Raw genomic sequence first — 11,858 nt, forward strand, 5'->3', positions numbered from 1 at the left:
AAAGGCGTTTTTTTGCGCATTTTGTACTACCTATGTTTATAAAGTCTTAGTTAACACGAAACATTCAAATACCTAAAATATCGGTTATTTCCATAGCTTCATTGGCTTGAAACAATTCAATTTAAATTAACTGGGTTACTGATAAAAAATACATTTCAAACTCCGACTTTTGTCGTTTTCATTTTGGTGTCATAGATTATGAGTTTTAATATTAATTTTAATGTAGAATGCAAGCATAAATTACATAAATTTAGGATAAGGAAGGTCAGTGCGTGAATTTTCTTCCTTCAACAAATCATCCATGCCATGCAAGTGCAAAGTTGTGATGCACATTTCCACACTTGGTGGAAATCTAAAAATATATGTTGTCTATAATGATTTTTTGCCAATTCAGTAGTTTTTCTGATTGAATCTGTGAAAATTACAGCTTGCTGGGTTTTTCAATACTTTCAATATTGCACGAGTGTAAGGAAATAGAAAACAATTACAGGACATTGTTTCTCATCAGTTTTTTGATACTGTCTCAATGGACAAAAATATCATTCAGCTACCATCAGCAAAATGGCGTCACATTGTACTGTATTGACATTTTAGCGATATTTCAATAGTCTCAGTATAATTTCAGCAGTTTGGTGAGAATATTTTACTAGTTTCAAAAAAATTGTTTGTTTTAAGGCTAAAGAGTCGAGTAGCCAATGGTCGAAAGCAAACTTTAAAAAAGTAACAATTGACGTTTCAATTTGGGGGCGGCTCATTTTTGGTTGAATAATTTTCTATTGAGAAAAATGCTGCCTACATTACGTTGAATTTCTAAAGGGATGTAATCGCTGAATAGCAATTACATTGAAACCAATTTTGAAAGAGTGAGAGGTAAGCGTTTTTAATAAATTTTCATATCACAAATGAAGGCCCTGTTTTTTTTTATGTATTTCTTATTTCTGTTTTATTGATTTATTTTCAAATCTCTCGATAAAACCAACAAATAAAATTCAACAACAACAAATTAACGTGTATTTATTCGATTTATTTTCCACAATGTATGTGGGTACTTCTGTTAATTGGATTCTGGGACATTCGCCCATACTTTTTGTCGTGTTGGGTAATTATTCTTAGCGATTAGGCTCCACCGTTCTATCTATTCGTTTTACGAAGCGTTCAGGCTTAGAGGGTGGGACAGCTCTTGTACAACACAAACCTCAACCTTACGTATCAAGGAGGGTCAGGATGTCTGCGTTGTGATATCTATAGGGTCTGGTTACTATTTCATATAAGGTCGTCACTTAGCCCTTGTGATGGTAGTTAATCTGGTAATCAGGCTAGAGATACAGGTATGTGGCCTTAGCACCCTATAGATATTCCACAGCCGCTTCTCCGCCTGACATCTGTAGTACTAATCCTTAAATCCTTACTACATTGTCTTAAATAATTCTACTTATTCTTTTGACTTGTATCTTAAGTACTTGCTGTAAATCTTACATACAGAGGTTGGTGCCACCATTACCATAGTCATTACTACAATATTTCTCTAGAAGTGATACTCACTTTTAATTCCATTGTTAATAATCTTTGATAACTATGTAGGATATTGCACTAAACACTTTCGATTTTCTGATTAAATGGTATATGGTTTCTGCAAGTCATACAAAAGATTGCATATCTGCAAAAAGTTCACCCCAAAAACAAATGATGGGAACTGTACCAAAATAAATTCATGAGAAATACTTTAAGAGCATAGCTGTATAAAAACAAAAAAATTGACCCTTTAAATTGTAAAATGCTACTCTTTAGACAATTAAAACAAAGTTTAGAGCTTTTTTTTTTATTGCCCTTGTAGGCAGACGAGCAGGCCCACCTGATGGTGAGTGGTTACCGTCGCCCATGGACTTCAGCAATGCCAGGGGCAGAGCCAAGCCGCTGCCTACCGAAGCCTACCGCTACCGCTGCTTAAAAACAATTCTGTCACCTGAAATTAAAAAAATATATTTATCCTTAGGCCTCACCCACAATGATCGGGGGCTTGTTCGTTTACAACCATAAAGGTGAGGTGTTGATCTCAAGAGTCTACCGAGATGATATTGGTCGTAATGCGGTGGATGCATTCAGAGTGAATGTGATCCATGCTCGCCAGCAAGTGCGATCACCTGTTACCAACATCGCACGCACATCTTTCTTCCATATCAAGGTACTGTTACCATTTTTTTATGAAGTTCTAACAGTTTTTTGTAGAAATAAATCATGTGTTAATTTGAAGAATATAAGATATCTTGAATTCGATTAATGAAATGTGTTGTAATAACAGTCATTATTTATTTATTTATTACATTCATGTAAAATTTACATTGGTGGACTATGCCTAAGACATTCTCTACCAGTCAACTAAAGGTAGTGCAGAGTAAATAGTAGTAGGTGTAATGAAATTTATATTTAACCACAAATACATACACAAAATAGATATATATATATACACACATTATGTGGTAAGTACATTTTTTTTTGTGTTCCTGGTGTCCATGATTTATGTCACTCAGCATCAGGTGGGCTGTGTCATCAATCAAGGCAATAAAAATATTTAACAAGCCTTTAATTTTCTTAGGAATTCCACATAAAAGTCAATTCAAAGAGCTTAAAATATTTGTATACAGTGTCAAAGCAGAGAATACAATTGAATATTTCAGATAGGCAAACGATATGCTTAAATATTCAAAATAAATTTTATTTGTAGCGTGCAAATATTTGGCTGGCAGCAGTCACAAAGCAAAATGTGAACGCGGCTATGGTATTTGAGTTCCTGTTGAAGATCATTGATGTGATGCAATCATATTTTGGCAAGATTTCTGAAGAGAACATCAAGAATAACTTTGTTCTGATCTATGAGTTGCTTGATGGTGAGTACATAATATAGGGTAACTTGTAGAAGAATCTATCAAGAAAAGGACGAAACACAGATCAACATGATCAAGAAGTCTCACCTAAAGAATTGTATACAAGTACTTAAGATGTCAAACCCCATATTTAGATTGAATATAGAATTACCCATCTTGAATTGCTTTCCTTTCTAGTAAGGTACTAAAAATTTCTAGTGGGATGGTATGTTCTGCATTTTAGCCTTTAAAAATTCACATTGCAGAGATCTTGGACTTTGGTTACCCTCAGAATTCTGATACTGGGGTCCTGAAGACATTCATCACTCAGCAAGGCATCAAGTCTGCCTCCAAGGAGGAACAAGCCCAGATTACCTCACAAGTAAGTAATTTAATTATTAAAAAATAATTTCCTTATTAATCATTTTTTATTTTTTTATTGTTTAGATGGGTGGACGAGCTCACAGCCCACCTGGTGTTAAGTGGTTACTGGAGTCCATAGGCATCTACGACGTAAATGCGCCACCCACATTGAGATAAGTTCTAAGGTCTCAAGTATATTTACAACGGCTGCTCCACCCTTCAAACCGAAACGCATTACTGCTTCACGGCAGGAATAGGCACGGTGGTAGTACCTACCCGTGCGGACTCACAAGAGATTCTACCACCATTATAGGGTCAGTGTAGTCACTCAAAAATGTGTACAGTAATATTTTTGTTTTGCTGTGCACAATTAATGTTAATGATAGCCTATGTCGACAAAAAGTGTCCAGCGGATGATCTTGACGCAGATTGTCAAATCTTTGATGCATTAGATTAACGGTCATCCAACTCTTGAAATTAGAACGTGTATCTTCTTTATTTCTGTTACAAGCGATGCACAGTGTTACTTAATTTTCCGTATAAGGTCTTTAGTAGAGATGAAACGGATAGTAGTTTGGCCGGATACTGGATACCGAATATTCGGCCTTTTTTTTCAAATCAAATCAAATTTTCAAATCAACTTTCGGAAATATTCGTGCGCGTTCGGGTGTTGTCGCACGTAAGTGGAGATCGCGACAACTCGGTACGACGACGATTTGGTATTCGTTCACCACAATTTGCCACTGGTTAATTTTGAATAAAAACTAATTGATAAAACAATCACTTTCGACGTGCGATTATAAAAAGTTGTCTATTGTGGTATTATTTGGCTTTTGTATAACCATGAGATTTTCTTAAACTTTACTATCCGAAATCCGGTCGGATACTGATTTACTATCCGGTATCAGGCCGGATAGTGAAAACATGGCCGGATAGGCCTGATACCGGATAGTTACCGAATATCCGTTTCATCTCTAGTCTTTAGCCGTTCCCATAATTTTAAAATTTGTTTATTCAAAGGTAACTGGTCAGATTGGCTGGCGCCGTGAAGGTATTAAGTACAGACGAAACGAGCTGTTCCTTGATGTATTAGAGTATGTCAACTTGCTGATGTCACCGCAAGGTAAGGCTCAGTCAAATTATTTACAAGCTAAAATACTTTTCCCAGTACATGTGTAACATTTCAAATTGCCCAATAATCTACAGCATTGTTGTAATATAAAGAATAAGACTGGTTATGCTTACTGTACACCTGAAACTTAATCAATGCTAAATAGAAAATATTTCAGGTTCGATTCGCGCAATTATGGGAATGTGACGCATGCCCAGAGAGCCAGCTCTGTTCACACCGAGTATTCATATTATAATAATATTTTAATATAAATGTGAACTAGTTTGTTTCGTTGTGAAATGTTTTAATTTTATAAATACCTAACCAATCATCATGTCATTTATTATACTACAATATATTAGTGTGTTAGTGGTAAAAAAAAGGATTTTTCATCCAGAAAAAAAGTACCATTCATGAGGGATTATAATGTGAGCAAAGCCAGCTGCAAAGACTAATAATGTTGTATATTTAAATAAAATTATCACATTGAAGTCAGAATAACATCGTGGTCACATTCAAACTGTTGGCAACTGTTCCCTCTTTAATTCAGCTCTAAAAATATCCATAAGATTATGATTTGAAGATAATTTATGATTGTATTCAATTTGAAATAGGTCAAGTGCTCTCTGCTCACGTGGCTGGGAAAGTGGTCATGAAGTCATATCTGTCCGGGATGCCAGAGTGCAAGTTTGGGATCAATGATAAAATCGTGATGGAAGCCAAGGGAAAGGGAAATGGTGAGATATAAACTAGTATTAAGAACCGAGTTTGATCTGAACCTGCAATAAGAGCTTTTACAGCTAATTTTTGCATCATTAGTGTTGGTTTAAGTTTAATGTAATCATTAAGATGTTGACAATGTGCAATTTTTTATTTATAACAATTTAAACTCTGGCTCAAAAACTTTTTACTGTTTTAACTATAAAATAGATTAAAAGTACATTTGTCCAGACACCTTAGATCTTAATATAAAATAAATAATAGTTTAAAAAAACTAACAAAAAATGCTTTTATAGACTTTAAATTTTATTTAGATAGATTAGATAGACTAGATTTTAAAATTTATTTTGTATTTTTTAGTTGGATTAAAATTTTTCATATATTCAATTTTATATTTAATATTGATATGTCATCGGTCCTTAATAAGTATACCAAATTTTGAGTTAATCCGACGTTTTGAAGGGGGTTAAAATCATGTTCAAAGATTCCGTTACAAACATACATACTTCTGAAGCTAATAAAAGCGTATTAATTAAACATCTGATTCATTCAGGAGGCATATCAGGTAACACGGACAGTGATCCTGCTCGCTCTGGGAAGCCAGTAGTGGTCATTGACGACTGTCAGTTCCACCAGTGCGTGAAGCTGAGCAAGTTCGAAACTGAACATTCCATCTCCTTCATACCACCGGACGGAGAGTTTGAACTCATGAGGTTAGTGCTCTGTTATTTATCCTGAGTCGATTAAATATATCTACACTTTTATTTTTTTATTTTTTTATTGCTTAGCGCTTAGATGGGTGGACGAGCTCACAGCCCACCTGGTGTTAAGTGGTTACTGGAGCCCATAAACATATACAACGTAAATGCGCCACCCACCTTGAGATATAAGTTCTAAGGTCTCAGTATAGTTACAACGGCTGCCCCACCCTTCAAACCGAAACGCATTACTGCTTCACGGCAGAAATAGGCGGGGTGATGGTACCTACCCGCGCGGACTCACAAGAGGTTCTACTACCAGCTAGTCACTACATAATATAAAACAAAGTCGCTTTCTCTGTCCCTATATCCCTATGTATGCTTAAATCTTTAAAACTACGCAACGGATTATGATGCGGTTTTTTTTAATAGATAGAGTGGTACGAATGATTGAAGAGAAAGGTTTATATATATAATTATATCCATTAAATAGCGGAGAAATCAATAATAAATTACAGTTTCCGAAGCGAAGCGAGGGCGGGTCGCTAGTAATAAATAAATATAAATATTATCGACAGGTATCGCACAACAAAAGACATATCTCTGCCGTTCCGCGTCATCCCGCTCGTGCGGGAGGTGGGCCGCACCAAGATGGAAGTCAAGGTTGTGCTGAAGAGTAACTTCAAGCCCTCCCTGCTCGGACAGAAGATCGAAGTGAAGATTCCAACTCCGCTGAACACCAGCGGGGTGCAACTGATTTGCTTGAAGGGGAAAGCGAAGTATAAAGCCTCTGAGAACGCTATCGTATGGAAGTAAGTTTAGGGTTTTTGTTAATCTATCTATACATATAAATAAAATTGGAGTGTCCGTTTGTAATATTGATATAACCGCTTTTAACTACATGCATATGAATATATATACGGTACATACACCAATATAACATTTTTTACAATTTTTGTCTGTCTGTCTGTTTGTTTGTTCCGGCTAATCTCTGGAACGGCTGGACCGATTTTGACGGGACTTTCACTGATAGGTAGCTGATGATATAAGCAGTAACTTAGGCTTTTTTAGACTAGCTTCGCCCCGCGGCGTCACCCGCAGTAGGACAGTAACCACGGGTAACGTCGCGGGACTCTCAAAAATAAAATTTAATGTTTCCGAAGCGAAGCGAGGGCGGGTTGCTAGTAAATAATAAAAATCTTACGTTACGGACGTTTTTTCCTGGTTAGGGTACCCCTCTGCATCGTCCCATAAGGAACTTCGTTCCAAAATATACTTTGGTGTAGGTAATCGTGCTAACGGTTTAAATGAATTTTGAAAATGTTCAGGATCAAGCGCATGGCGGGCATGAAGGAGACCCAGCTGTCTGCCGAGATTGAGCTGCTCGAGACCGACACCAAGAAGAAGTGGACGCGCCCGCCCATCTCCATGGGGTTCGAAGTTCCCTTTGCGCCCTCCGGATTCAAGGTGATTCTTGTTGTTGTCCCCCCCATCATTATAGGTCTTCGTTTTTGTGCTACGAGTTACACAAATCAGTACAGAGTTGTGCTTTTAAAAATAAGGGGCTAATAAAAATCACATATCACATACACACGTTCAATGTCTATGTCAAACTGTTTAATCTTCAAGAAGAGACTTGAGCACGTCGGCCGTTCTCATCATCATCATTCTCCAGCCCTTCTCCCAGTCACCTGGGGCAGCGCAACATCTATCATATACCATTACTTCGCTCACTCCCCTCTTACACATATCGTTTTTCACGCAAACCATTCATTTCTTCTTAGGTGTATCTCTTCTTTTATAGCCTTCCATTCATTCTCATCCTCACATTCACAGTTAAAACTCACTTAACAACGTCATTGTCATATCATTCGGGTGCTCCTGTGTTGTGACTGGGGGCGCGTTGCAATAACTACATAGCCGATCCTATGGACCGAATGGTAATCAGTCGACGTCGCCCAAAGCACGTCATTACGGATCCTCCCGATCCACTAACGGTGCTTTTAGGTACCTCAAGCATCATCATGGTTCTCGTCGAACCGGTCGCTTGCGACGAAGGGCTCGGCGAGTGAATTAACCCACAGACACAGCCCACTGAGTTTCTCGCCGGATCTTCTCAGTGGGTCGCGTTTCCGATCCGGTGGTAGATTCTGCGAAGCACGGCTGTTGCTAGGGTTCTTGTTAGCAACGTCGTCAGGTTTGAGTCCCGTGAGCTTACCTACACGTTAGGGTGAAGCTGAAATAGCTTCTCAAGGCTATCAGTATAGGTAGGTAATAAAAAGGGCGCGTTTGGTCGGCAGGTTCGCTACCTGAAGGTGTTCGAACCGAAGCTGAATTACTCGGACCATGACGTCATCAAGTGGGTGCGCTACATCGGACGCTCCGGACTCTACGAGACCAGGTGCTGAGCGACGCGGCGACGGTGAGTACTAGTGAGTAGAGAAGCAGTAGTTCTTTTATTGCTAAATTGGCTGGACGAGCTCATCACCTGGTGTTAAGCTGTCACCGGAGTCTATACACATCAGCTATGTCAATGCCGTCACCTATTTTATTTATTTATTGCTTAGATAAGTGGACGAGCTCACAGCCCACCTGGTGGAGCCCATAGACATCTACAACGTAAATGCCGCCACCCACCTAGAGACATGAGCTCTAAGGTCTCAGCTTTGACAATACAACGACTTCCTTACTGCTTGAAACGTATGTATGTAGCATTGAAACGGAATGTATGGAAAGAATGTGGTATGGAGCGTTAAGATGTGAGTGAGAGCAAACGGAAAGAAAGAGGAAAAGAGAATGACAGAGAAAAGCAAGATGGCGAAGACGATTGAACTAGCAAGGCGTAAAAAATATGTCAGTTAATTTTAAGCTATTGCATAGCTTTTATCGCGGGCCTTCAGTGCGGCGACCGAATTCATGAAATTCCGTAACGAAAAATCCTAACACCCCTCACCCCGCCTACCGTGTAGCTCGCGTTCCACACATTCACGCGTTGCGCTTGTGTGGTGTTTGTGAATAAGCGCGTGGCGTGACGTCACACTGCATGCGCATCATGAAAAGTCTGCCCATCTCTCTCTCGCGCGGTCTAGCTTATGAGTGTGAAGGGGACAGTCAAGGTTTTTGCTTTTATTAATGTTTAATATAGCGTGGTCTTGTTTTATTATTGTTTTAATATTAAATTAATTATCATTGTCTAATTATAATTGCATAAGTTGATAAAAAATGCTATGCAATAGCTTTACCGCGGCAGTTCCCGAGTGCCATACGTTTTTTTTTATTGCTTTGATGGGCGGACGAGCTCACAGCCCACCTGGTGTTAAGTGGTTACTGGAGCCCATAGACATCACAACATAAATGCGCCACCCACCTTGAGATATAAGTTCTAAGGTCTCAGTATAGTTACAACGGTTACCCCACCCTTCAAGCCGAAACGCATTACTGCTTCACGGCAGAAATAGGCAGGGTGGTGGTACCTACTGGAGTGTGTGAATGACGATATGAGAGAAAGAGAGAGAGAGAGAGAGGAGTGAGTGTAAGAGCTTAAACCAAATAGCCGGTTCGATATAGTATAGATGTTTTGTTACAGATTGGCTTCGTGAATCGCAACGAGTACGAATATTCGAAAAATACAACAACAAAAAATCATACAAATACAATTTAATTATGCTGTATATAATTTTACGTTTCATTTCGATTAGGGAATATTCATAATAAAATAATGTAATAATATTTTATTTTTATTATTTTGTTTATTAGTAAATTTAGCATTTTTTTTTATTTCTTTGAATGTATTAATAACAAAAATGTTGCTTTTATTTTAAAACGTTTGAAAGGCACATGGAATAGACTAGTAATTATTTTTAATTTTCATATAAAATTTAATAAAAATAGTAAGGTTTTCATTATGTTTTAATAAAGGCGTAGTTTTTATTTATTCATTACATCATTATAAGTTTGTTTCTAGATATTTACTTTTATATATATTTTGTATCATACGAATAACATTTTACTTAATCTAAATAACGATAGCTCTGAACACTACCAACCCGTCTGACCTAGACAGTCACATAAGTAATTACTATTAAATCGTATAAAGATTATCACAGTTTTGTTCTATGAGACAAATACCTAAATAAATTCAGACGGTATTACATAAATATATATTATCGTGACGTAAGCGGTTTAGTTAAAATAAAATAAGCTTTTCCTATGATAGATAAACCTTAAAGTTTATTTGTATCGAATCTCAAAATGAAAAATTAAAGCATTTCTTGAGCTTTTCGATGAAAAATTATGTATAATTATATTGTGTTATTTGTAGCCATTCCCGTAGATGCTGTGAGTATATAAAAGTAGTTATTGTTGTACGCTGTTCTACCTTATATATTAATTGAATCTATAGTACGAACTTAACGTTATGTCTTGAAAATCTATGCAACATAACTTCGATTAAATATTTGATTATATTTATAATTAATATATTATACTATACTAATATATTCGTGTAACAGAGTAGTGTGAAAGTATATAATAAAGAATTAAAAAAAATCAATTGAGATTTGTTTTATTTACCAGAAATCGGGTTTAGAGATTGTGTGACCTGATATTTAGTGAGACAATCATAATTTATATTTGATAATAATCAATATTGGCCTAAAAGACCGGAAATTTTGACATAGCGTATATATCTAGATCAGAGGTGTATATGTTAAGGCGAAAAATAATTCGTTCACGCGGTCAGCACACACTTGTACACCCTCCAATCCTACAATCCCGATTTTGCAGGTAAGCCGTTGAAGCTCCGTGGTTCGTGAGGAACGTTGACCTACACGACGACCTGGGCCTCGAATCGATACGAAAACACATGAAGTCAGCGTTGGAACGGTACTGCGATAATGCTATGCGTCATGATAATCGCCTTATCGCTGCCGCCGCGGACTACTCCTCGAATCCTGTTCACGCAGGAGTCAATCACCGTCGACGCCCTAGACAGTCTAGCCGTCCTTACGGATCCATCAGATCCAATAACCCTTGCATTAGACGCCTTCAGCTCTAACACTAGGAGTGGGTTCAGGGACCCCGGTAACCCTACTCGTCGAACTCTGCAAAGAGTTCAACGTGCAACCTAACCCATTCACCATCAGCTCGCTGAGTTTCTCCCCGATCTTCTCAGCGAGTCACGATTCCGATCCGGTAGTAGATTTGTTCACGAAGCAGTTACTCTTAAGTTGTTAGGTCTCCTTTGGAGGCGGTCGGGTAGCTGTTAACAAATCTCACTCCTCGTTGAGCCCTTGTTCATCGACCTTTTTTTATTGCTTGGATGGGTGGATGAGCTCACAGCCCACCTAGGGTTATGTGGTTGTGGCGGTAGCCATCATACAACGCAAGATAATTGACAGATGCCTGAATCTCGCTTACGACATTTTCAAGACAACCTTGCATATATATATATACAAGTTCCGAACAACCACATTTGGACCGTCGGTGTACCGAGCAATATCACCCGCTCGGTGGAAGGTTTTCCCTTTCGTCGTTTAAACCTCTCCAAAGTGGTTACTGGAAGCCCATAGACATTTACAACGTAAATACGCCACCCACCTTGAGATACAAGTTCTAAGGTCTTAGTATAGTTACAACGGTTTGCCCACCCTTCAAGCCGAAACGCATTACTGCTTCACCGCAGAAATAGGCAGGGTGGTGGTACCTACCCGTGCGGACTCACGAGAGGTCCTATCACCAGTAAACTTGCCCTGGTGAAACCGGAAAGGTCTCCGGGCCACCAGTAATTGCTCAAACATAAAAAAGGATATAAAGTTATTTTTGTTATCTGTAACACTGTTATTAGGAGGTGTATGTATATTAATTCCTTACATATGAAATTAGCGTTTTGTCCAACTGACCACTTTGATCTAAAATATCTCCTCTTTGGTTTAGAATTCCAGTTAAAATTTTTAAAAATAAATTCATTTAAAACAGTCCTTCATTTGTTTTTTCCTCATAATTTTTTTCTTTGGCGTCATTCTGCGTAATGGTAAACATGAAATATCTGAATATTTACGAGTATGAGTTCTACCGTGGATCCGTGCTGCACAAACAGCTCGAAGT

The 11,858-nt window shown here is 38.0% G+C and overlaps 1 protein-coding gene across 2 annotated transcripts; it reads left to right on the top strand.

Annotated features, from left to right (window-relative positions):
• The first annotated feature begins 581 nt into the window (after window positions 1–581).
• Window positions 582–10,305, top strand: AP-2mu (adaptor protein complex 2, mu subunit). Of its 2 annotated transcripts, none has more exons than XM_089728989.1 (11): window positions 582–870; window positions 1,994–2,182; window positions 2,723–2,885; window positions 3,128–3,243; window positions 4,245–4,347; window positions 4,950–5,072; window positions 5,609–5,768; window positions 6,332–6,565; window positions 7,082–7,220; window positions 8,054–8,185; window positions 9,340–10,305. In XM_089728989.1, exons 2-10 carry the CDS (start codon window positions 2,006–2,008, stop codon window positions 8,159–8,161), a joined length of 1,323 nt encoding a protein of 440 aa, XP_089585115.1. In that variant the 5' UTR covers window positions 582–870; window positions 1,994–2,005; the 3' UTR covers window positions 8,162–8,185; window positions 9,340–10,305. The 2 variants fall into 2 exon arrangements, with proteins under 2 accessions (XP_089585115.1, XP_089585114.1); XM_089728988.1 differs by having other exon boundaries at window positions 8,054–8,175; window positions 9,340–10,132.
• Window positions 10,306–11,858: the final 1,553 nt, after the last annotated feature.

Source organism: Bombyx mandarina, chromosome 08, assembly GCF_030267445.1.
Source record: "Bombyx mandarina strain Sakado chromosome 08, ASM3026744v2".
Lineage (NCBI taxonomy): Eukaryota > Metazoa > Arthropoda > Insecta > Lepidoptera > Bombycidae > Bombyx > Bombyx mandarina.

Coding starts and splice junctions, on each gene's coding strand:
- AP-2mu (XM_089728989.1), top strand. CDS start 2,006: ATGATCGGGGGCTTGTTCGTTTACAACCATAAAGGTGAGGTGTTGATC. Junction 2,886..3,127: donor GATCTATGAGTTGCTTGATG/GTGAGTACATAA, acceptor TTCACATTGCAG/AGATCTTGGACTTTGGTTAC. Junction 4,348..4,949: donor CTTGCTGATGTCACCGCAAG/GTAAGGCTCAGT, acceptor AATTTGAAATAG/GTCAAGTGCTCTCTGCTCAC.